Source organism: Oxyura jamaicensis, chromosome 2 (assembly GCF_011077185.1).
Source record: "Oxyura jamaicensis isolate SHBP4307 breed ruddy duck chromosome 2, BPBGC_Ojam_1.0, whole genome shotgun sequence".
In the NCBI taxonomy this organism is placed as follows: Eukaryota; Metazoa; Chordata; class Aves; order Anseriformes; family Anatidae; genus Oxyura; species Oxyura jamaicensis.
In genome coordinates, this window is record NC_048894.1 from 134,480,573 (window position 1) to 134,506,808 (window position 26,236).

At 40.7% G+C, this 26,236-nt stretch overlaps 1 protein-coding gene across 3 annotated transcripts in view; it reads right to left on the reverse strand.

Moving 5' to 3' along the window:
- CDH17 (cadherin 17) overlaps window positions 1-26,236 on the reverse strand; it is a 41,381-nt gene that overhangs the window by 13,190 nt on the left and 1,955 nt on the right. For 2 of the 3 annotated variants that reach the window (XR_004748542.1, XM_035318939.1), the window contains exons 1-9: window positions 12,471-12,588; window positions 9,655-9,723; window positions 7,021-7,119; window positions 6,329-6,463; window positions 4,915-5,053; window positions 3,569-3,727; window positions 2,780-2,979; window positions 1,436-1,567; window positions 492-642 (exon numbers count right to left, since the gene is read on the reverse strand). Coding sequence is in view for 2 of the 3 variants with exons in the window: in XM_035318939.1 (XP_035174830.1) it covers window positions 492-642; window positions 1,436-1,567; window positions 2,780-2,979; window positions 3,569-3,727; window positions 4,915-5,053; window positions 6,329-6,463; window positions 7,021-7,119; window positions 9,655-9,699 (1,060 nt within the window). In the remaining variant the exon portion in view is untranslated. Of the gene's footprint in view, window positions 1-491; window positions 643-1,435; window positions 1,568-2,779; window positions 2,980-3,568; window positions 3,728-4,914; window positions 5,054-6,328; window positions 6,464-7,020; window positions 7,120-9,654; window positions 9,724-12,470; window positions 12,589-26,236 lie in introns of those variants that run through there. The other variant, XM_035318940.1, reaches the window with a different exon arrangement.

Consider the following 26,236-nt stretch of genomic DNA (forward strand, 5'->3'; position numbering starts at 1 on the left):
GTCCAAGAGGACTGTGCTATTGAAGAAGGCACTTCATCTTTGGAACCAAATAACTGATGTAAAGACTTAGGGATAGGTTTCAGTAATGGCCCACTGACGTCAGAGGTGGTATGCTGGAGGAGCACAGGTGGAAAAGGGCTCAAGCCACTTTTAGAATGGTATTTCTTGAAATTATAGCAATTGAAATGGTAATAAAAGTTTTTGTTTGTTTGTTGTTTTGTTTACATTGTAAGCATTAGTCCAATTATGGGAAAATGCAAATTTATGTTTTAAATTGAACACTGTTTTTATAATACTGGTTTGGGTCTGTCCTCCTCAGTTTACTGATATCATTGCCACATGAATTCTCAAAACAAAAACAACGGGGCTCTTGGCTCCAGGATAGCTGTATTTTACTCTTTGGGATAAGAAGTTCTAGCTGTTTGCACCCAGCTGGAAACAGTAAGTGGACTAGAATGATGTGTATAAACAAGTAGAAGATGTTTTCTTACCTCCACCTTCATTTTCTTGAACTTCAAATATCGTAAGGGCATTCTCACACACAGGGGGATTGTCATTAATGTCTTTCACAATAACTTGAATTTGCAGAGGCTTGTCCACCAGGTCTCCCACGGTATCTTTTGTGACCGCATAGAACAAATACTGCAAAGAGGGTAGCAGGATTAGATGTGTTGAATGTCCACAGTGACACTTTTGCATTTAAATGGATAACCATGGGAGCCTTCCATGCAAATGAAATATTCTCATTTGTCTGCTCAGTATTTTCCCTCTGTTTATGTCAGAGTTCTTCCATGATGCCTTTGTGCCCAAGGTCTGAGTTCTCACAAGAACTGAAGAGTCCTGAAAAATTCTCTGTCCTATGAACTTACTCTCAAAAAAAAAAAAATCATGAAAAGCAGGAACATCTAATTTTTGTCACTTTACAAATGAATCTGTCATATACGAAGATGTGATTCCTCCAGCATAGCTGATCCTTGGCCTTCTTGTCCCCAAATTTTCTCCAAGAAAAAAATGACAGAGGGTTTTCTGCATAGAAGCCCCCAAGATGGGGAGCTTCAGGGTAACTTAAAAATTCCAGCTGCAACTCGAACTCCTCCTCTGCTGTGGTCCCTGGGATCTGGACTAGATTTAAAATGTGTAAAGTTCCTGCCCTCTGCTTATGCACCTACAACCCCGGCATGGCGTGTTCTGTGTTGCACGTTATGCATAACATTATGGGTGGTGATCGCTACACCAGACCCATGGAGAAATATCTTAGGGTAGCAAACTGAAAACTGTTTACATTTATGAATGTACTTTCATATCTACTAAGAAACAAAACTTTTCTTCCCTCCCCCCCCCCCCCCCATCCTCTACAGCTTTCTTGTGTTTACTCCCACAGCAGTAATCAGCTGGCTGCTCCCCCCCATCAGTTAGGTTGTGCATGTTTACTTACAGTATCCTTTTCTTCCCTGTCCAATGGCTCAGTCACATAAATAACCCCATTCTGATCAATGGAAAATGGGAATCTGGCCAGCTTTTCTTTTTCAAAAAGCTCATAAATTACATCTGCCTCATTTGAGTGCACCTAAAAAACACAAAAATAAGTCAGGATAGGAAGTCACGAGTGTGGACTGAGATTTAACAGGGATCATTTTTGGGCCACAAACAGAAAAGACTGCATTCCTGTTAGCTTCATAAACCAGAAAATTAACAGTTTGGCAGGCTCTTGGGATAAACCTCAGAAAACCAGACCAATAATCCATCCCTGCTCTATGAACTCTTGTGGTGAAGCCATTTTATCTCAGTTTCTCCAGCTGTCAAGGATGGGCTATTATGCCTTTATGTGGAAGGGTTTTGTGAAGGTAAATGGTGGTAAAGGGGAAGGAATTACTATTTGAATGTCCTGACACTAATTTATTCCATCTCCTTACACTGCCTATTTCTCTCTGTGGAACAGCGAAACAAATATCCAGAACCCATGTGCACATATATGTGTGCAAGCTCTTTACATGCCTCAAAGTCCATGACAGGGAATCTTTATTGGGATACTTGAGATACAAAATCAAATGTAGCAAAGACTGCCAAATTAGTGAAGGAATCCCACCATGCCCAGGGGATCACAGCACTGGGGGTGCCAGTGCCAAGGTGGTTTACAAAGTCAAACATTTCTGAAAGGCTGTTGGCCTGTTGGTTAATATTTACTGGTACATACACCACTCCCACTTTGCAGTTACAGGCAAAATGTTTCATGTTTGCCTAGTGAAATATCAGAGGAAGAGAAATACCATGGGAATGCAGGAAGCTGCAGGAGGCTATTTAAATTTTTCCTAGGTACTTTTGACATGGCAGGTTCACTGTGTCACACAAAACTGGCCACAGAAGATGTCTCTGAGTAAGAGGAACTACTCACAACAGGGTTGCAGTGGAGCTGGACCCCTGACAAGCTCTTCTGTAGACAGAAGAAGCTAACCTCAAAATGACCTTTTCCAAAATTTTCTTTGTCCATGGAATATTATTGCACACAGGTGATGCCACCAGCCTCTCCAAACTGAAAGGCAAAGTCTAGTCACTCAAATGCTTGTATTGACTCTTTCTCAATCCCTGTCAAACCTTTAATTTCATCCTAAAAATATGTTAATGAGATCTGTCCTAAAGACCATTTCCTAAGGATGCCATATGGAAAATAACTGGGAGGTGCCAAAGTCCTTCTGGAGAATCCATTGCTGAATGTTGTGAGATAAGAGAAAATAACTGTGGCACTGAGGAGCATTGCAGGGACTGTGGCCAAGGGCCCTACCTGGCTGATGTTCACAGGGTGGGTTTCGGTAGAGTTTTCCCAAATGTAGATGGTGGGGGGAGCCTTCCACAGGCTCTCCTTCACATTGATGATCACATCGGCGCTGCTGGTGAAAGCATTTGTTGTCATCCCTGCCATATCCTTCACGGTGACAACAAGTGTGAAGGTGTCCTGCTTTTGGGGATCTAAATAATAGGAGCCTAGAGACAGAGCAAAGAGCTGTCAGAAAATGAAGCAGAGGCTGGAGAGATGTTTCACCTGCCCATTGCCTCCTACATGTATCTTGCTTCTACATCTGCTCTGGGATCATTCCTTAGACCTCTGCACCAAATCTCAACAATCTGCTTCGTCTGGCTTCTCTGAACAATGCAGCACAACATAGTAGGCCTAGCAGAAGACATATATATATATTAAAAAAAAAATAAAAATATATTGCAGTTTATGTGGGATTAAGTAGCTGGCTGACCCTTCTCTACATTTTTCATGTTAATGCTTCTGGTTTTCTAGATTTCAAGGAAGAGAACTAACCCCAGGATCTAACTCTGTGTAGTCCAGAGGGTCAAAGCATCTATCTGTCTTCTCAACATATTTTCAGATCCTGGTCTCCATTTCTTCTAACTGTTCTTGAATTTGGTGGGAGACATAAAGAAACCACCAAAACCAGGGTCTCCATGGAGTATGTCCCACTGACTGCGTTTATTTAGAATTTAACATCAGAGCTGTCGTTTCATTTCCATGTATACCCTTGAACTCATGCTTGTTTTTTGGCAGATGAGTAATTTGACTTACCTGTCCTACTTGGTGAGATTGCTCCAGTTACACTATCAATCTGGAAAAGCATTTCTGGATAAGGGTTGGGAAAATGGTGGAGAATGCTGTATATCAGCTGTCCGTGGGGGGTTGCAGGATCATCTAGGTCAGTGGCGTGGACATACATGAAGGGTTTGCCTGTTTGGATTAGAGAAGAAACAGTTGTAAGAGATGACTGAAACCTCAACACATAGCCCATTTGAGCAGAGTTCACAAGCAGGGAAATCAGCTTACAGTGAGCTGCTGTTGTTTCATAACACAGCTCTTGTGGTAAGACATACTTGTGCATGGGGGTTACGTAGCCTTTGTGCCATCCCATGGGTCCACTTTCTCTGCTTAACAGGATCACAGTAGGGGTGAAGACCAGTAGATGTAGAAGTGGCAGAGCTAACTCAGAGAGCAGCTATCTACTAGCCAGAGTGCCCACACCTGGTATTTCTTATTACTTTAAAGACACTTTGCAGTCTTTATACAAGGCAGTTCAACACAGAGCACCTTGAGAAAAATGCACAGCTGTGGCACACTTGTAAATAAAGTACAATCACACGGTGAGAAAAATAAACAGAGATGCATGGTAAAGTAACCACATTTTTGCCTTTTGAGCACCCATGCAACATTCAAAATCTTTTCAACTTGGATGCAGTTGAAGAACACACTAAAATATTGCAGAATGATTTTCTGGCCTCATGGAGACTTATGCACATTCTTTAGTGAAAGTTTCTTCTTGATTCCATGGTCACAGTGATAACATCTGGCTGAGTCCTTCATTTCACTTCCAAGATGTAGGTCTCAAACTGCTCTTTGATACTTCCTTATGTCTGGAATGGATTACTGCAATCCATAACCCAGGCCTCTCTGAACCTGTTTACCCCAGGTTCTGAGAACCATGGGTCATAAACACCCTACTTATGCACTGGCTTCTTATTTCACTGATGTGCAAGGACTTACATGTTCTTGACATTGTCTGTCTGTATAATCTTTGGCAACCTTTAAATTTTAAACTTCTTCAAGCATGTTTTTTGTTTGTTTGTTGTTTTCTGCACAATGGAGAGGGCAGCTATATTTCTCTATTAAGCAGTACTTCCAAAGCAAGAAGTACTATGAAATATTTCGAAATATAGTCATCCCTTTACACCACATAGTGGTCACCTGTTTGCACTTTCATTTCTGTTGTACATGTTTGTACCTTTATTTAGAACAATCCTGTGAGAGGGAAAACTGTTCTTTTTTCAGCTTGTTGAAGTATAACATCCAATTTATCTTACTGTTTAACTAACCTATCTAACTTCCAATTAACTGAAGTATTTAATTATTGCGATGATTACCTGCACGGGAGTTTTGCCTCACCACTCCAGTGTACGTTGGCTGGTCAAATTTTGGTGGGTTGTCATTGATATCCTCAACATATATTGTCACAGTATATGGACCTTGCACTACATCTCCATTTTCATCCAGACATTCCACCTTGATTTGAAAAAAGAAGGAACAACAAATAATTATTTTCACATAGATAAATTTGAGATGTAAAGACATAAGTGAAAATGACAATCAAATGATAGTCAAATGCAAAGTCATTTCTACTGTCATGCAAATCTGGTGAGAGCCATCACTGGGAGGCTCCATCTACAAGAACAAATTTACCACAGTAGCTCACTGATGATGATTCACCATAGTATGTAACATCAACAAAACAGAATAACCTACTCCTGCATTTACTGACATTTTTCAGAGGGCAATTTCTAACTTCCAGCCTCAGCAGACTACCTGTACTCTTGCCTAGCTTAGACCTCAAGATCTCCTTTAAATAGAAATAGATACTTTCTAAAGAAAAAGGAGAAAACCCAACATGATATAGAGGACTCAAGCGTACTGTTATTAACATCAACCAGAAGAGCAGACTGATCCAAAGGTTTGTTAATAAAACTTAATCCTTAGTTCTGATGACATTTTTGTTCTGAACAATGTGACTTCTCATTTTTCAGTTTTTTGACTTTAAAGTATCAAGTATATACTATGTCTGTCAAACTTTATTTTGTTTGCACATAGTAGATCAAATCATGATTATTTATGCCTAACCAAAGGATCAAAAGGATCTTTTTTCAGTTCTGTCATTGTTTCTTCTTGTCTGTAAAGGACTCACAAGTTTAGAGTTAACTTCTGGGGCTAGGAAATTATCCTCTCTAATACTTCACCAATCCAAGTGTGCTTTAGAGCTGAGAACATGAAACTATTAAACATGAAGTGCTAGACATCTTGTTCTTTAGAAAGATAATTAAGGCTAAAGCATTGTGTCCGTTGTCTGTTCAGGCATTGATCCTCTCGTGATCATTTCCTTCTCAGTTGCTAGTGCCTCAAAAAAAAAGGCAATGCCATTCTTGACATCGAAGAAGAACACAAAGCTGTACTGAGGCAAAAAGACTGCATACCTGCTGTCCCACTCCCAGCAGTGTTCATGCTAAGATATTCATGGAAAGAATATAACAACAGGACAAGCACATAGTCCCTGATATCTCCAAACAGTTTTTTGCTGCTATCTGACAGAGGTTAGGTCTGTGCTTCTGTATCGAAATGTCATCTAGTTACATCATTTGTCACTAAATAGATTATAACCTTTCTAAATAGATGACAATAGTTTATTTTCACATTCTAGCCATGGAATTCACCCTACCAGTCTTCAGGAATAACTAGCAAGATGAATATGAAAAACCTTTCATTTATATTTGTTCATTGAGTTTTTACCTGCAGCCTGTGCACGGCTTTAGTCTCCCAGTCCAGAGACCCATTGAGATACAGCATTCCTGTCTTTGGCACAATGTCAATGATTCCATCTTTTTCACCAGTCGCTCTGAAAATCACAGGTGACTCAGATATGAACTAGTACAGGGAAAAATCAGAGGGAAAAAAACATTATTATTATTATTATTATTTACAGCATTATCACCATAATTTAAATAATATTTGCTTTTGTGTCTTTTAAAACCTGTTGCCAACAGTGCATTTGGCTGGAGGAATGATACTGCAAGAGCCTGCTGAAACAATTCTGCTGTCTTCTGATCTGCAACAGAGAACTTTTCACATTATTTCCTGAATGCTGCAGGAAATCCCAACTGTGGTTTCTTTCCAAAGAAAACGTCTGCTTAGGACAGGACTTTGTCTGAGCATGGGAATGGAAAAAAAATGACACACATCCTCCATTTGCCTAGCAGCTGGATCTGTCCTTCTGTGGTTAAGATTTTGGGAAGAAAACCTCAGAGACCAAGGAAAATGATGACACAAGTTGCATGGAAACCCATTCTCAAGGAATGCTGATTTTATTAATCTCTGTTTTACAATTTCCCCTTAAACTGTGTTTGAGAGAAGGGCTTGTCTCCTGTTTTTCGCATGTAGAGACTTCAATTTGAATGGAGTGGATACCAAGAGAAGCTGATTACCTGGTAAATTGGGCGTACTCCTGCACCTTCTGGAATGGAGAAATTCATGTCTTTCAGAGGCCCAGCTAAATTCAGGTCCCCGAGATTCTGGCACATAGCCTGTGAGAGAGAAAGAGAGAGAATGGTGGAGGAGAGCAGCTGGAGAATGTCTGTTGTCATCACACACACACAGCAACTCTCCATCATTGAGCCTCTTGCAAGTTATTTTGTTCCGGTGTAATGGTAGAGGCACTTGCACTGAACATCTCATGGTTCTTTAACATGCGTCCGTTTTTAAAGGCAGTGTTATTGTTAGGTTAATTTAAAAAGAAACATTTGTGTCCTACCCTTTTCTAGCCACTACATAACAAAATGAGATTTGATCTACTTTCAAGAGCAGACAGACACACCGAAGAGCTGAAGGTAGACTAAGAGCAAGACGAAATTCACAGAAGCATTTCTGGACCACTCCCATGTCCCCTCCAGGAGCTGTGCAATCCTGTGGCCACCAGTGTGTTGGGACACCCACACCCCACCTGGAGAAGGGCGGGACTTGCAGATGCACCCCTTGTAATTTCTACTACTGTCCTACTGATCCCCAGTTGGCCATGCCTTCACAGACTGTTTTTTTCTGGCAAATTTTTCATGCGTTTTATAGCCAACCCCTCCCTAGTGCCCAAAGACCTCCAGACACACTCTTAAAAGCCCTGGTGTTTCAGGGCAGTTCTTGCTTCCAACTGAAAAAAAGCAAAGCAAAAGTAAGTTTCTTAGAGCAGCTCTTGCATACAAGACAATTCAGCCTACAGTTAAAATCATCTTCCTGCTTCTGAAACAGCAAAACCAAAATCTCTTAAACATCTACTGTTCTATCCTGGTCTCTGAGGTCTTGGCAATGCTGAGGAGCCACCTGCCAGACTTAGGGCTCCGTCATTAGGCAGCAGAGATAAAACTCCCTGTTGAGAGTCTTCCAGAGTTTTCCTCCCTTTCTTCCAGAGGAAAAATGAGTTTATTCTGCTGTATGGACCCGAGAGCCATTGTCACACTGTCCACTACTCTATGGAGTCAGGCTCTGGACATGCCTGTTCTGTGCTGCATGACTTTTCCCCTGGATTTGGTCCTGCTGCTGCTGGGACAGTTATTTGGCCTCTCGCAGAAAAGCACGGCTTACATATCACCAAGGGAAAACTGAATTCCAGCTATGACAAAAACATAGCTAAGTTCAGCACAATTTACCCTAAAGCACTGCTCTGTGTGTGTGTCACAAGCTGCGTTTGAATAACGCCAGATTTTTGCTTATTAATAGCCAGAGATTTTGCCCTCTTCGCCTGCAAGGGTTTGTGACTCTTTCTGCAAACGAGAAAACTAGAACATTGTGAGAACTGGGGAAAGAGCTGCGAGGGGCGGGGGAAGGATGCTGGTGAATGCTAATGGCAGTAGAAGCATACCTCCAAAAGCCCTGTAATAGCTATGCATACCAGGAAAGTGTACTTTATGGCTACCCTTTGCTTTTTCGCTAAATGTTGACAGCTCATCTTTGCCAGGGTCAAGATACGAGGTTAGAAGGACCCCGGATCTGACCTGGTGGGCACAGCCTGGCTCCTGGAGGAGGACAAATCTCCTGGAAGTTTTTCCCAGGGCCATTTTGCAGAGAGGTTTTTCTTGGTCATGTTTGACAGGGGGACTTGGCCTGCCATGGAGGAACAAAGGCTGACACCATAAAACCAGGTTCAAAGTGCAGGCTCTGAAGCAAGTAAAAGATATCTCTTCCTGTCAATTAAAATTACTTTATGTGGACCATAAATATTTCCAAACGTATGTGTACAGCATGAATCACTCCTCAGGGGCCTGAAGGGGAGTTAAGGTTTACTCCTTGGCCTGTATCTGGCTGACAGTTCAGTTGAAGACAGCTGTAATGGCTGTGGTGTGGCTTCACGGGGACTGGCACTGCCAGGCACAGAGGTGCTCACTGCTGCACATCAGCCCCAGTCCCAGGGCATCCATATTTTAAGGCACTCTTTTCATAGAACTGAATTTGACTCATTTTTTTTTATCTGTGCTGTTGATTTCAATTATAAAGCAGGAGCTGTCACTGAAGCCTTTACAAACATCTGTAAATCTACTGAATTTAATAGATGAGGTCCATAAATAGCATAATTAATACATGTCAGTTCCAGAAAATCCTCTGAGAAGGGATTCACATACATGGAATAATGAGGTTAAATAATTAATAGGCACGGTTTAAGCCATATGCCATTATATGTTCTAGAATGTATTTAATATGGCAGCAGGTGTATGGATCATAAAGCAGAACAATGCACTAGGATGATGCAGATGTCCTCATTTTTTTGGTGATTTTTTGCAGTATTTTAAAATTGTAATTAGTGTGAGACATATCTGTTGAAAAAAAGTAGTATCTAAGGAGGGACTACAAGAGCCAAAATAGATCAATTGGTTTCTTCTAATTTTTTTTTTTCTTCCTAATGATTGACACAGCTGCCTAACTTTTGGCCATGGGACCACGCACACGGCTGAGATGTCCTCCCACACCCAGGGTTACAGCCGCTTTGCCGGGCACCTTCAAGGTTGGAGCTCAGAGGCTCCTGGGCAACCTTTGCTGTTTGCTCCCAGATAAATGAAGGAAAAACTGCAACTCACCCACTGAATGACAAGCAGAAACTGAAGTCCACTCAGCTTAAACATACTGAATATGCTTTGCTTTAGCACCTGCAAAGAAGATGTGAAAGTCAAGTTAAACCTTATAGAGTTGGCCAACTCTGTGCATAGAGGTTACAGCTAAATTTTCCCAAAACTGGAGAACTGGCTGCCCTTTGCTACGGCAGCAGGAGTGGGCACAGAGCTGATGTCCTGGGTGGCTGTGCCCATCAAGCCTGTCCCCTGGGCTGCCAGAGGTTCCGTGAGAGCCTCAGCTGCTGTCAAAAAGAAGTTAAAGCCAGCACGAAACTTCAAGTCATGCGGCCTCGCGGCTTAGCTGACCAGTGTCACAAAAGCCTTGATTTCATTTCTGCTTTACTGAAAGCAATGACACTTTCACAGGGAACATTATAACCACAGGAAGCTGAAGGTCTTGTGGAAGCCATCCTGAGGCCCCCATCTTCTGATTATGAAAAATATCCCTTCAGTGAGGCCTGCAGAGGCAGAGGGATTAGGCCTCTGCACCCCTTACAACAACCCAGCTATTGGAAATGAAGTTTCCAAGTCCAAGGGGGCACTGCCTACCTCAAGGCAATCTAATTTCCAAAAAAAAAAAAAAAAAGGCTGGGGACACGGTGCAGTGACTGGTATTGCATCCTCCTGCAAACGAAATGGGTTCCTCAGAAATTAAGTCTTGCTTTCTTATCACTTCTAGATTTTAACAAAAAGGTTGAGGCGGGTTCTGGAGAGAGGTGAGGTTGGTGTACAATGTTGATGTCTTCCATGGTGCTCCGTGCTAGCTGGCTCACACCTACAGGTATCCTTCAGCCACCACAGCCTGTGGAGCCCATGGAAGCCCTCACAGAAAAAAAAAAAAAAAAAAAAAAAAAACAGACCAAAACAAAACAAAACAATATGGAGGCACAGCTCCCTCGAGATGCCCTCCTGCTTGGGCTTTCCATCATATCTTTTCTTTTTAATTTTTCTCTCCTCAATAGCTGGCCAAAAATAGGACCTGCAAATATAGATAATGTTGCCCACATTGCTGTTTTCTCTAGCACTCATTTTAATATGTGGCATGGGACTTTGTCTTGCAAATCCCATTCTGAGCTGGGCTTCATCAAGGGCAACTAAGCCCTTTGAAATTACTGTTTTTTTCCCATGGGCAGCAGCTACCTGAGTGGGTATCGGAAGAAAATAAAATGACACTCCTTTGAAATCAGTGGTGATGAGGAAGATCATTATATTTGTCTGGACAGTAGGGCTGAGGGGGAAACCCTTGCATTTTCCTGGCACTGCTGCTGTTGATCAGGTCCCTCACCGCCCTGCCTGCAGCCAGAGGAACTGGCATCTGGCAGAAACAGGACTGAGAGTTAGAGAAGACATTTTGAACCACCCGAGATGATACTTTGAACCGTTGCTGATATTGCAGTTAGATAGTGTATGAAGATTGGTTCTGTTCCTGTCTGTCTCACAGCCTCTCCTCTCCTCCTGGCACCTTCTGAATACATTGGCCAGTTTCAACTGCATTTGATAGCAGGCAGAAACCTTGAAAAACTAATTCTTTGTTGATCTGGTGTGGCAGGTGGGACAGAAGACCCAAAGTCATGCCCTCCCTGGGTAAGGCTGCAGTATGCACCTAGAGGTTAGCTGAGTAGTTTCATCCGACCCTCTGGAAGATACATGACAGTATGTGCCCCTCAGCCAGCTGGCAGTGGTGGGACACATGGCAATTGAGAGTACTGGGGGAAGGAGGGCAAGAGGTTAGCAAAAAGGGTATGGGGGGGGTCTGGGGATACCATAGTCCAGATTTAGGGAAAAGAGAGACAGCAAGACCTACTGTGGTGAAGAGAACATTTATGGATGGTACATGTCCGACCTTAATATAGGGGACAGAAAATGTTGGAAAATGCACTCCTTCATGTGGCTGTCCATCTGTGCTGTTTCTTGGCCAGGCGTCTCTGCCCAAAACTGACTACAAAGCTCAGCAGCGGACATACAGCCATTTCTTGGGCTATGGGTAAAGTGCCTTTACTATTCCACTTTGAACATAAATATCATACCCTAATGTTTTGTCCTTTACAGTGCCCGTTGTATGGCCATGATGAGTGGCTTCATCAGCCCTTGAATCGAAACCCAAAAGTCTGGGGTGTTTTTGGTGCCCACTGTTGTACGGCTGGAAGCTTCTACTGAATCATGGCACTGCCAAGGACCAAAGCCCCAAACTGCATGCTCCTCTGTCACTCAGAATAGAGTTTCAATATATATAAACTCATACAAAAGTTTTCAACAATAGACAGTTTCAGGATTAGAATAGGATCAACTTAACTAAAAGCAGCCTGAGATCTGGCTGAGGATGGGACCGATATTTTCCCCTTCATCTCTCTGTTTCATTTCACTGCTCTATCCCTAATAATCCCTTCTGATTCCTCTGCCTGAACAGAAATCCCCAGCATAGCCAGCATACACATATCCCAGCGACTTTCAATAATAATAAACTTTCAGAGAACAAAGAATATTCCCAGAGGTTAAAGATCAGGAACAATCAAAAGTATTTGGTTCCATGGGAAAAAAAAAAAAAAAAGGAAAAAAAAAAGTTGATTTTCTTTAAATGATTGATTTCAGATGTTAAAATTCAGTAAAGCAAAAACAGAGGAAATTGATCCAAATGAAATACAAACCAGACTAAGCCTTAGCACAGCAGTCATCCATTTTACAAGGACAGCTGAGTTTCTAATATTGCCAGCAAAGCCTTCAGCAAACCCCTTGCTTCAGCTTTTACAATTTTGCAGTGATATGACAGCTAGATCATCCCTTACCTGTAACACGAAAAGCTTGTTTTGGACTAAAAAATACTTCTTTCTTTCATCTGTGGGGTTCACCTTTGTGCAGGTTGGCAGTGTCTGTCTGTGCTTCACACAGTTTATAGTTTCTGAGACTCGCCCTAGAGGTTCAGTGGCTCAAACATTAACAGCATGGAGAATTATTGATTCTTAATGACTAGGTGTGGTATGAAATGGCAGCCACGGAAGGAAGCAGTGTAGCTCTGAGATAATTTACAGCCTTCAGTATTTTTTATGTCTTTTGAGGTTTTCTCTCTGAATCCAGTTTTTCAGTGGGGTTGCAAGGAATGAACACGCAGGGTGCAGGTTGGAGCCGCAGGGCGAAAGTTGTCCTTTTGGACAGGAGGTTGGAAGGAGACAGCATGGGCCTCAGGTGGAGATGTCTGCTGCTTGCCAGCCACAGGGAGAGTTTGCATGTGGAAGACAAGGTTTTGGACATAAATATGACTTGTTTTCACAGCAGACCTGTGCGTCAGGAGGACTCGGCCCGTTTGTAAGAATAATTCTTCACTCATAGTCTCAGAGAGCTCAAATTCTGCCTAAGCTCTGCAGCAAATTTGCTTTGGGTAACTTCAGGCAAATCACTCTATTTGCCCATTTCCAGATGCTCCTTTCATTGCGGATGTAATAATACCTTTCCCTCGTGTGTCATCTTTCATGTCTGTTTAGGTTTTCAGGCCGTCAGGGCAACTAATGCCTGCTACTCTGTGCATTACAGTGCCTATAGTAGGGGCAACTGAAATCAATTGGGTTATAAAGGGCTATGGTAAAAATAAAATAAGTAAAATAAAATAAAATAAAATAAAATAAAAATTGGAAATAGAAGTTTTTTAAAAATAGTAATCCTTATGATGCTTTGCTTTCAGCTAACTCACGTTGTAATATCATGCTTATTTCATATGTTTTGAATATGAAATGTTAATTTTTATCCAGGTTCTAACTTCTGGCTTCAATTTCCTAAATATGTTAAATTACTCTTGAACATTGTTTAATTATCTGTGCAGTGCATTAAGCGTTTTCTGGATTATGCATCCAAAGAAAGAAGCGGTTAAAGTCAATTACAGCTGGAAGGTGTAAATTCTGGGAAGGGTGAGCTTTCTGTTTCTACTGCAGATCACACTTTTCTCTTGAAAACAGCATTTGTTTCTGTAGGAAAAAAAAACATCTAGACGGTGCTTTCAGCATGCTTTCAAACACAACTGTTCTCCATTTGCTCACGTACTCAGAGTGATTCAGACATTCTCAAAAGCTGCCTGCAAGCAGTAAGTTATCTTTGGAGCACAGCTCAAAAACAACAGTTTCCATTAAAGCATTAGAACTCATTGTTAATGATTTCAAAGCAAATATAATAAGTGGGAGGGAATTGGACTTTCTTGGAAATATGTTGACTTTAAGTGACTTACATGCAGATTAATTGTATATTATTTGAACATGAATGACCGATCATTTCAAAATTAAGCCTAAAGTAAAAAAAATCACATAAACAGGTTCTGAACATCATTTTTAGCCCTCTTTTTAATTAAAAAATGCTGAATAAATCAAGTCTCATATATTAAGTCAGAGTCACATAAACAATTTTAACGTTTGTCTTTAAAATGTTAGAGTCTACTTGGATGTGCTGTTATTGAGAAGTACAGTGAGGTACTTTAAATACAGATTTAAGATACCTAATATACTTAATTGAATGCATACATTTTTTAAAGCTCCTGGAAGAAGTGAGCCTACTCTCCCTGAGCACCTTTCTCTGGGTGAAATAATTTCCCCGCTGCAGAGCAACTGCTTACAGGTTGTAGCCACACAGAAAAGAAAAATCTCCTATGTCAAAAGCATTACAAAGTCCAGAAGCACTTAAGGCTTTACAACAGTCATAACATGGTGCCACAGATAAAATCACAAGAAGAAACTGAGCACTGAGATTGGTTCCTTGAGCCAGCTGCTTCTCTGAGTAAATCTGATGAAAAGAAGGCAAGTGTCCAGGTGTTTATTGTGTGAATCATTGTTCAACGAGTCAGTTTTTCCAGAAACAACTCTTCCCATTTCATTAGTCACATCCTTTTTACTCTTCCCATTTATCAGTGTTGACATCCCTCCCTCTTTCCTTTTTTGTTTTGCCTTCTTGTCTTTTTACATTTACTCTTTGTTTTGATTCACCTCATGTCTCTCCATGTACTTCAATTTCCAAAACTAACGAGAACTCCCTGACCTCAGCTGCTTTCCCTTCCTTCTTGTTTAGAAAATGTGTGGGTTTTTTATTAATCTTTTAGGGTATTATAATTTCACATAATCAATATGTGTCAAAATGCACTAGTGTAGGAAAAAGAAGTGTAGAAAAATAATGCTTGAAAGGATCTCAAGTTTCTAGTCATCTAGTTCCTTTGCTTCTCCAGAAGCAGAACCGGCTACACCCAGAATCTCCCTGATTGTAAAAAATGCAAATAATGGCCACGCCTTGTCTCTATAGGTAATCCACTGTAGCACTTCCAGATATCTACTCATGCATATCATTGTCCTCTGCTCGGTCCTCTCCACCTTTCCTGATGAGCTGTTCCCCAGATTCTCCAGGCAAGACTTCCCGATGCTGTTGAAGACAGACTTCTACAAACAATATTCCCTAAGCAGTACAACTCTCACTGCTTTGCTTATAACACTTTTAATGGTATCTTCACTGCACTCGTAGTTGCACCTGAGTAATTCCAATTTTGCCTGCATTTGCTTGTGCTATCTGCTCACTTTTAGTAGTGTAACCTTCTTATGACTGTCTTTGTGTTTCCTTTGTGAGCTTGAGGTCACTGAAGATCTCTGGTTTAACCGAGTATGTTATTACTTCCCTTCCTAATACTGCTTCTTCTTTGGAACGTATTATGCCCTTCATTTAATTTATGTGGAGACATGGCCATTACTACTAATGCTCTACAATGCTATTCATTGTCTTGTTTCCTATGAAATCCTTCTTATCAATAATATTATTCTATAGAAATCTTATTTTTTCAAGTTAATTGTTATTTTTTCTAGTTCCCTCTCTCTGCTTACAAGGATTGTGGACTCTCATCATGTTATAATTACCAGACACTTACATCACCCCTATCTTCTGTACTCTGGACTTCAAAATAAATATATTAATCTCCATCAACATTTCACTTCTTTTCCTAACAATTCTTTCTGAAGCACTTTACCCGTCTATAAAACAGTCCAGTCTCATATTACTTAGCCAAGTCTCCATGTTTCTCATAATCCTCAGAACATACCAGGAGTTCCGGGGCTGCGCATTACTTGTATTTAAGATGTTCTTCAGGCCTTCCTTTCACATCTCTCACTCTGTTTGCATAGCCTTGCCCTTTCTACTGTTTAGATCCCTGTCCACATTGTGATAATTTATGTTTATAAAATGGTCCAAGATATAATGTTGGGGAAAGGGAACTTGGATAAAATCACTAACTGGGAAGATTAGATGGACATAGTATTGTAAGCAATGAGCTAAGTCATCCACAGAAATCACACACCAACACAGAATAATTTCAGTTGGAAAGGACATTGAAGACCACCTAATTCCATCCCCCTGCCATGGGCAGGGACACCTCCCATCAGACCAGGTCGCCCACAGCCCCATCCAGCCTGGCCTTGAGCACCTCCAGGGTTGGGGCATCCACAGCTTCTCTGGGCAGTCTGTGCCACTGCTTCACCACCTTCTGAATGGGACTTCTTTCTAATGTTTAATCCCTAACAAGAGGCAAAATGGTAAAAGAGTTAAGGGGGGCTAACTATGTAGGCACTTGCTGGGATAGGAACAAAGGATAGCACTGATTGTTCAGCAGGTTTTCAGTGTAATTTTTGTACTGCGAGGTTTCACCATCACCTCCCTTTCATCCTAGTTTAAACTCTTCTTGCCAGCTTAGCCAGCAAAAACACAAAAATATGTATTTATCGAGACTTTCAACTGCAGTTTATGAGTAACTTGATCTAATGTACTAGTAAAAGGGTCAGTATACACTATGAAAAATGTCACATGAGATTCACAGTTACAAAGTACTTGATAACTGAGGAAGAGACTGCTGACTTAAGTGATAAAGAATGCCTTTCAGTAAACTGCAAATTACTGAATAAACATAAAAAAAAAATCCTGCAATATTCTCATCAGTTGAGGATGCTTTTCATAAACTTTTTCAATTTATAATTTCAGAGAGTGTGTTGTAACCACTTTTCACTGAAATGAATGAAAAGAACCAGAATGACAGGCCTTGTAGATATATCCTTCTGACTAGCCCTTGAATGCCTTTGCCTCAGATGATGAAAACCTTACATGAATCATCCCTATTCCCTGAACTCAGTAGTCAGTTCTGAACTGCTCTTCTTAGCTCTTGGTCAGACCCTTACTGCCTGTTTGGGGCAGCTGGTAACAGACCACCTGGAGCTCAGGTAAGGTACCTAAAAGGGTAATGTGCCCACCCCTCCTAGCCCCCCCATCTCAGAAACAGAGATGTCTTCTGCTTTCCTTCTTCTTTGGAGTTGTCTTTGTGAATTGCCCATCTGCTGAGAAACATCGGCTTTGTCCTTCCTTCATCAGGGAGCTGGCAGCCTGTTTCTACCACACTGAGGGGCCTGTTCTGTCCCTGCTGATGCTGCTGTATATCTTCAGCACCTTCATTTGCCTATCCTTGGAGGACTCCATGGCTGCTACTTTTATTAAATTCTCCTGGCCACCATTGCATCTCAGCCTAACCACCTCCTCCCGCAGCCCTTCACCCATGCAGTGTCTTGTTCCCAGCTCACACTGATACTGATGATATATTGCAATTGAGTAAATCCCAGCCTCGACGTGGGTGGAGATATCTGAAGCTGGTTTCATTTGTAAGTACATGTGGCCACCAATAAAGTAGGTGGAAGCCAAATCAGCAGCGTGCCTGTCTCTGATGAGGCAGCACATCCCCACCTTTGTTCCTGGAGTGTCTCCTTGAAGGTATCAGTCAGCCCAAGCTCTGCAGCTGTTGCTCCAGACATGTGCTCCCAGCTACATCCCCACCTCACCAGGCACAGATGTCCGACCTCTCCCTCGGCACACAGAGTGTGCACATGAACTTGCCTTCTTCATCTCTAACAGGAGGCCCATTGTGAAATTCTGTTTGTTGCTGTCAGACCCTGGCCCCTGTTAGTTGCTGAGCTAATGCTGTTAAACTCCTGGGCTATTAAACTTGCCCAGGTCAAGATGATAGATTTTAGTTTCCCTTTTTCTTCATGCAAGCAATGACATAATGGAACCAAATAGCTCTTCTGGAATAAACAATGCATATTCTAGAGATTACTTGTGTTTACACTACTTATTGCAAGACCTCCAAAGGAGTTTAAAACTTGCACTCCATATTGAAGCACAGGGAAATTCACACTTTTTTTTTCAGAATTATGGTGTCCTCTTTCAAGAGGACTTGGAGTGGCATATGTGTTAGAAGTTATGATCTGCATTTTTCCAAATTAGATTTTTTTGCTATAAATGTTGAAGATATATTTTTTTAAAAAATCATGTGGTCATTACTCAATACATACAAAGACACATCCACAATTTGCAAGGCTCAAAATGTAATACAAAGCATAACATTGTGTCAAAGCAAACTAGGAAACCAGAGTCCTTTCTCAGCTATACTCTGTTTAGAAAACAGCAAGACAATATTATGACAAGAAACAACCAATAATCTGGCAGGCTGACACAATTTTTTGCTTATTCAAACACAAATATGAATGCAGGTGGCCTTAGGACCCATGAAGCAGATGGTCTAAGAGCACTCAATCACCTGGATGAATGTGCCCACCTCTAGGACATTGAAATGAGCATGATAAAACAATCTACTCTCTAGGGCTGTGTTTATCACTGTGATCACATACACTGCTGTCTGGATGTTACAGATAGCAACCACTTCATAAAAACCAGAAATAAATCCGGGAGCACAGCCCAAATGCCAGGACTCCGCTCTGCAAACTGAAGCAGGACCTAGGTGCTCTTCAGCTCCCTTCTCAGGTCCTCAGAAATGTTATGTCTGGTTCTCAACCTCTTTATGAAAAACCACTATCACCATATCCTGTGCTGACTGATGTACAAAGCTAAACCAAACCGAAATACACTGCACTACACACACACGTCTGCAGTGGCCAGACAGCCACATGTTCCACAGCTCAGCTGGAAGCCTGAAAACCTGTCCTTTGAATGAAAACATCTTTCAAACACCAGCACAAGCAACTGGGCCCTGGTTCTGCAGCTGGGAGCTGATGTCATTTGTCTCTCTCTCCCCTACCTGCACACCCTTGAATATAAAATGAGTTTCTGCCTCTCAGACTTCACAGATTCTTACCTTGCCCAGGCTGTATTAGCAGGAAGGGGATCAGTCCAACACCCTCGCCTCAAGTTTAATGGGTTATCTGACTGGTGGGTTTTATTGTTGCCACGCTAATACAAATGTAAGAAACTGGTTGTTTGACCAGTGAAGACAAAACTGCTTCTGCTTTTTTATAACCAGCTTTGTTCTGCTAGGATGGGTTAAAAAAAGTCACACCCTTTCCCTAAGCAGGGATCAGGTAATCCTGGCTCATTTTCCCTTGTTTTTAGCCCTTCTTTCCTCTATGTACACAGTATTCAGAATGACACTGCTTTACATTACTGGGTGGGACTTTTACAGCCTGATAAGATACTAATTGGTACCTTGAGTATGGTATCTCTCGTACATATTAGTACCAACAACTGTAACAGGGGGAAAAGCAGCAAACTGAAGCTCATCGAGAGTTGAGCTCATAGTGATGTTGAGTTCCCAGAGTATGTTTCCCTAAATAATATCAGCATTTCTAATGCTAAATTGGCTTCCATAAAGACTTTGAAAAGGGCAGGAGTTTGTAACTAGGGGCTGAGTATTTGCATTGATTTTGACTAGCAGTGAAGTTATGTTATGTCTAAATTCAAGGTTCATTTTAGTGCACACCTCTCAGTAAGAACTGCCAGATGGGCATACATGTAATTCCTGCTGGAAAAATTGCCACAGATAAGTTCTATTACTTTCATTTTAGGAGGACCACAAGGTCTAGTTGCATCAGTGCCTTCCACTGAAAGTATTATGAACTCCTAAAGAGGTGCTAGAAGGAGACTTGAGCCTTTTTAGGGATCTGAAAATTTCATTTAAGAGTCAAAATACAAGGCATAGATCACCAACCTGAACCAATGCTGAAACTCACTTGTATCCATTGGAAGAAATTTTACATGCATTAGAGGACAAGCCAAACATACATAATCTCATTTACTTCAGTTGCCTGCTTTTGTGGTCAAGGCCTAGTCACATGGATGAGCCACCAGAAGATAAGGCCTACTCCGCAAGAGACGACCGTGCACATTTTGTGTTGCAGCCACCTACGATGAGCATTATTTAAAGTACTAATTCCTCTGCTTAGAATAGAAATGCCATAAATACCACATAAGTTTACTGCCAACAGTGAATAACCAGCTTTCCTTGGCACAACATACACAGTACCCCAGGGGACTACTTCTGTGACTAAATAGCTGTGGTATTGGGCTATCAGTTTATGTACTTCATGTTCAGTCCTTCCATAATTTTGAAGATTGCAGTGCAACCATTTCAGCTCTTTCCCTACCTCATTTGTGACTTATAAGGAAATTCCTCCCTGAACATACACCTCTGCTTGCTTGATTCTTCTAGGAAATAGTAGGACTTAATGCTCTTGCCTGGTCTCAAACTTGCACATCTCATTAACTTTCAAGTTAAAAGGGCAGTCAGTAGGATAAATCCATGAGTTTAGAGCTATATCTGGTTTTACTGCATCTCAAGCTTGGCATAGCCACAGGATAAACCATACTTTTAACATTGCAATGCCTGTGAGCAGAGTTGAAATGGTGCTGGCCTAGGTTGCCAATGTCAACATAAAACCCAGACCACAGCAATACAGGACCACCAAAGCTGCAAAGAATGAAATGTTCTGCATTCAGGGGTTAATTCTGTGGTCAAAGAGAACATAAAGGCAACTCAGACTTCTTTCAAAGGAGCCCAACCACAGGGTTAAAGGTTTTAATGAAGAAACAAAAGTGCAAAGCTGTTTCCTTTAACCCAAAGGCTCCAGAAAAGTGTTGCAATCAGCTCAGGTCACAGCATCATCTCTTCTCTGCTTCAGATTTGCATTTCCTTTCTATACAGCTACTTCCCACAGTACAGGTACAGAAGGGCAGGGCTGAATAAACAAGTGCCCGGCGCCTAGCAAGCTCACTGCCGTGGCATGTAGACTCCTCCCAGTCCAAAGGGAGAACAGTACACTTCAGCAGCACTTAGATAAAACAAAAAACTTGCTGAGGAATAGTTTGCCTGAGAGGAATAGTTTGCCACTTTGAACTTCTTCTTTTCTACATATCTCCTGTAAATGCTGAGTGGATGCAACAGTTCTTGGATAATTGGTGAAATAATATCAGTTAATGGTTAGTAGTACATTCACATTTTGATTATGCATTTTAGGAGTTCCAAGCATGTTGCAGACTTGGATTAATCCATCTTTAAGAAAAGTTATCTCCCTTTCATAAATTCCATGAATTCAAAAAACATAATTCAGGTCCAAAATACAATGATAGGTTGAAAAAGGTCTTAATAAGAACATTACGAATTAGTGTCTTTGTATTCTCCTTTTGCTGTGTGACTCATAAGGTGTCATAGTTTTGAAGTTTAACCTTTTCTGAACAAAAGGAAACTTCACATATTCATAGAATTGTAGGAGCTATAAAACAAAAAGTAAGATTGTTTCAACACAATGTGCTGAAAGAAAGAAATACAGCTTTGTCTGAACTGTCTATGTATTCTTCAAAAGAATTAACGTGTTGTTTGGAACTACAGAGATATTTAGCTGCTATCTTTAGCTAACCTAAAGGATAAAAAAATTGTTATCAGTTTGAGGACTTTGAGTTGCATTCATGAAACAGTAGTACTGGTAGTAAATTTTTATGAATCGCTTTTGCTGCTAAATTAAAGAGCAGAGTGAACTTCTTATGTAGAAAGAGAAGCAATGCACATCCAGCTCTGATGCTTGTGCAATCTACTGTGACAAGATCACAGAGAGGAGAGGTGGAAGGAGTACAAGACATTCCTCTTTTTGGTAGCTGGTTGTTTCTTTTTCTTTTTTTCCCAAAAAAGTTGGGAGTGGTTGTTCTTTGTTGCCCAAACTATGTTTAACTATATTTCTATTTATTTTGGAAACATTTTATTTGTTTGTTCATTACTTGTGCAAATGTGTCTAACGAATATTTTACTTCCCATATTTAGAAATTGAGAAAAGCTGACTAGGAGGAATGCCCCATCACGTCTGGGTAGTGTTTTAGGGTGACACTCCCAGGTGAGTGTTGGTGTGCACCCTCATCTCAGCTATCTGTGCTGAAGGCAGGGTGTTCCCTTTAAGCCTCAGCTGCTTTAAGGGCAAACACTGTCATTTTATGTTCATGTCAACTTCATTTACAGCACTATGCAGCATTTTGTGCCAGTCTGAAACATTTGGACATGTTCCCTGTACTCTGCTGTGAAGACAGCAATTACCAGTGGAGTGGGCAGTTGAGGAGGAATTCTTTCTGAAACAGCAACAGCGTCAACTGCTAGACCACCTTTGTCAGATGCTGACACTTTTATTAATTCTACCTAGGTTTATAACTTCATTTTTTTATTTTATAAATAAGAATGGAATTACCTTTACTTTAAAAATGCAAATTATATTATTTAAAATCCCCATTAAGTAAGAGCCCTTTTGCTTCCAGAAACAACTTGAAAAACAATATGAAAACATGAGACATTTATAGTATTTTATATTCTGGCTATGTATTGAAAACAGGCATACCAGAAGAAGCATTTTTTGACAATGCCATAGAATTTTAGGTGAATATAAAAGCTAGACTTGTGAGTTATATATATGAGTTTGACTATAACTGAATTTTTGTAGTTAATTCCTGCAAAGTACTATTTATTCTTACCTCATGTCACTGCATTTTTTTACTAAATTAAATTTAATGAGGATGAGACAAGCAAATTTATTTTCCTTACTTGGTTTTTGTTCTTTATTTTTTTGGCTGATAATGTAATCCAATTTGAAATATGCCACATTTGCAGACTTTCTGCCGTACTTCAAGAATGAAGGTCAACATTGATGCTTTTAGGTTTGTTTTTCTTTGCTTTTAATATTTATCTACTATGGAAGTTATGTGTGTATATTTTTATGCAGACATTCTCCAGGTTATTTGCAGAATAGAAAGGAGTTTGTTGAGCAATCACAACTATTTGACATAATAGAAATGCTGTGACTGACACATGAGAGGGAGTGCTAGAGAAATGTTAAATAACTTCTATTTAAATAGCATACCTTTATTGTCTTTGTTATAAATATTCAAGGTCTTTGTATAATGTGTAAGTGCAAGGGATCTTCATATATTTGTAAGTGTTAGTTCTCCATATGGCTAATATCAACACTTCTTATCTTTAGCAAAATTCAATACATGTAGAGTAATGTTCTAAATTTTTGTTGTTAATTTTTACCCAATCTAAGAAAGAGCACAGCAAAGCTTTTATCATAAGTCCCTCAGAAATATAATTTCATGGCATTGGGAATTTCATCTGACTTTTGCTTATGTATTTAGACAACAGTGACTATTATGTGAGGATCTACGCAAAAGCATGATTTACCATTCTACCCAAGCAGATTACAACTGCTATCAAGACCCATGGTGGTTTCTTCTGATTGTTGAAAGCTGGAATTTAGTAGATCACTGGGGATGTTCTCTTGGTTGGTACAATCAAAAACAAGTCAGTTTTTTTTGAATAATAGAGGCATCTAAGAGGAGGAACAAACTTTCTGTATACATGACTGATACATTATTTTATGAGAAAGAGAATTTACCTTTGAGGACAAGAGAGCTTTGAGGAGGAACATGAGGACCAGCCATACGGGTGACATCCTGGGCACTGCTGTCACCCAGAATGGCTGAACTAAGCGGGTTTCTGGCATGGAGCAAGTCGGCTGTCCCCTTCATCTGCTGTTGCTGCCACATCATTTCTGAGCCAGATGTTGTCCCCGTGTGTTGCTACTAGTTCAAATAATTTATATCACTTCTATCATTGTGTTACTATTGTTATAGGCATAAAGGAAAATTTCTGACCGGCTACGTTAGGGTTCCACGACACATCTAATTCTCATTTACATGCACTCAGAAAGGGAAGACTCACAAGAGGAAGGCAAGAAAAGGCAAAAACAAAAGAAAGAAAAGAAAATACAATGTTCTCAAGGGCTTTAATTATACTGGCTTGGGAGAATTCAAAGCCAATAGGTCGCTGGCTCACTCCTTTATTTTTCTTTCCAAACACAGCAGTACTTCTTGTATGCTCTCAAGATCCTTGCTTGCTTTCCAGTTTGACAATGAGCCTGTAGTCATTTACTTATATGCCCTGCTCACTGAGCAGGCAGGGACCAGCAGGGATCATCTTCCATCACCTTTGGCTGAATGTTCTCTGCTGATAACTTGATACAAAGTCCTGTTGCAAAATAGCAAAGACCACAACGGAGGAAGAAGCAATAGGAAGGGAGAGGCATTTGTGTTACTTACACACCTCAGGGTGGCAAGAGCTCAGCAGGCAGAGCTGGGTGGTGGCTGTGGGTTGTGTCCTCAGGGGTTGTCAAAGGTGCTGTGCTTCTGCTGCTTGCTGCTATGTTGAAATCCTTGCAGATCTATGAACAGTCCTGTTAAAACACTGTATCTTTTTCTTATTTAGATATGAAGTTGTTTCACTTTCTATAGATGAACTGTTTTTTATGATTGACATTAGCTCATGCGTCAATAGCTGACTATAGTATTCTACTTCTGTAAATGTGGTTAATATTTTTGTAACTGCTTTAAATACACATTGCATGCAGTTAATGATGTGGCTTCTGTAGACATGCAATTTCAGGGGTCAAAATTCTCAATTCTATATATGTATGTATCTTAAATACAATGGCCTGCAGTCATGCAAACTTTTTTTTAATTAAAGAAGGAAGAGATTGTTTGTTAGTTTACTTGTATTTCAGTAAACTTTGGCAAAGAGTTTGCCAAACATAGCCAAAATCACTGGTAAATGCACAATGATGGAGCCTGAACTGTATCTGATACTGCTGTTCTGCCAAAGTGTTTCCAGACTGCAGTAACAAAAATCTTCTGATTCCCACAGCAGGGCTTGGAACTTGCATCTTTACTCTCAGGTTACCACTCTAGAAACCAAAACCATGTCATTAGTAGCTTGTACCTTAGCAGTCCTGCAGCAGGTGCCATCTACCAGGGATACAGATGTTCCACACAGTCTGTATTGCACTCCCAGAAAATCCCACCTTTCAGAGCCAAGTGTTTAAACCCAGCAAGAATCCCTTTATGCATCTGAAGCACTCTGGTCATTTTTCTCTTCTACTTAAATAGAAGTGCTCAATCACCATGCTGATGAAATACTGCAGGTAGGAACTATTAAAGTAGTGCCCTTCGGATGTGGAGCTGGACCACGGGCAAGCTTTGCTTGGATCTCTCCCACCTGGCAGACACAGAAGTCCTCAGCCTCCCTGTTGCAGAAACCATGTTTTTTATCATCCTTCAGTTCCTGGGGAGCAAGTGTACTGTGCTGCATAGGGGGGCTGGCAGGGCCGGAGGCCACGTACTGCTTCTACCAAAAGGTAGCAGATAGCACTGAGTCCTGCAAAGACATTCAAAATGACATCTTTCAACCATATAGGTTAGAAATTGAAGCAATACTTCTCTGAGGATGCAGAGAGCAAACTTAAATACATGTTTCTGTGGCCTGGCTATAATTGGATCTGAAGGAAATAAAATCAGGAATAAAATTAAGATGTCATCATTAACCCTGAGGTCACTGTAGCCTCAGAGAGGCCTCTTTACAACGCAGCTCTGTGCCTGAAATTACTCTTCCAAAGTAAATGTGGGTCAACTAGTGTATCTGCATGATATTTCATGGCTTCTAGGCATTTTAAATAGCTTTTGGTAATCTGGACAGCAAGCTATGGAAGACATTGCCCATACAATCTGAGTGGAAAATTATACTCGCACATGTAATTTTTTCCCCATCCAACATGTTTCCAGCTATGAGCCATTTAGAGAGAAGTCTGTATTTCATTTCAATGCAATATCATGTTTCAGTGTGCGCCAAAGTGCAGAGCATTTCCAGGTCCCACCCAACAGAGATAAGAGCACATGTAATTAAAGTATCTGATGAACCATGAGAAACCATGACATATTTCCTATTCCTGTGGGAGAATGACATAACGTTTCACTCACACATGTGAAACAACAGATCCTGTCCCTGAAAGGACACAGTCTAGTTCTCTGGATACCTCTAGTGTGACTTACATCAGCTGGACTACTTGCTTAAGCAAACATTGCAAACACTAGCTGCAGGCATCCCTCTTTATGCTCTGTGTATGACATAATGCTGGACACTAGTAGGATTGAAAGACCTGCCTTTTACCAACTTGACACTTCTTTTCATGTTTCCATACAATATTTTATCTGCAAGAAGGATTTGATCCAATAATCCTTATGAACACAAGTTTTATTTTACCTAGAATATAGGAGTTGTATCCTGCAACCAAACATATATATTTAAGCCTCTATTTAAGACAAGAACAGTACAGTAAAAATTGCCTAGTTGTTTTCAAAGTAATGCATGAAAGAACTGCATAGTACATTTAAATAGAGTATAATT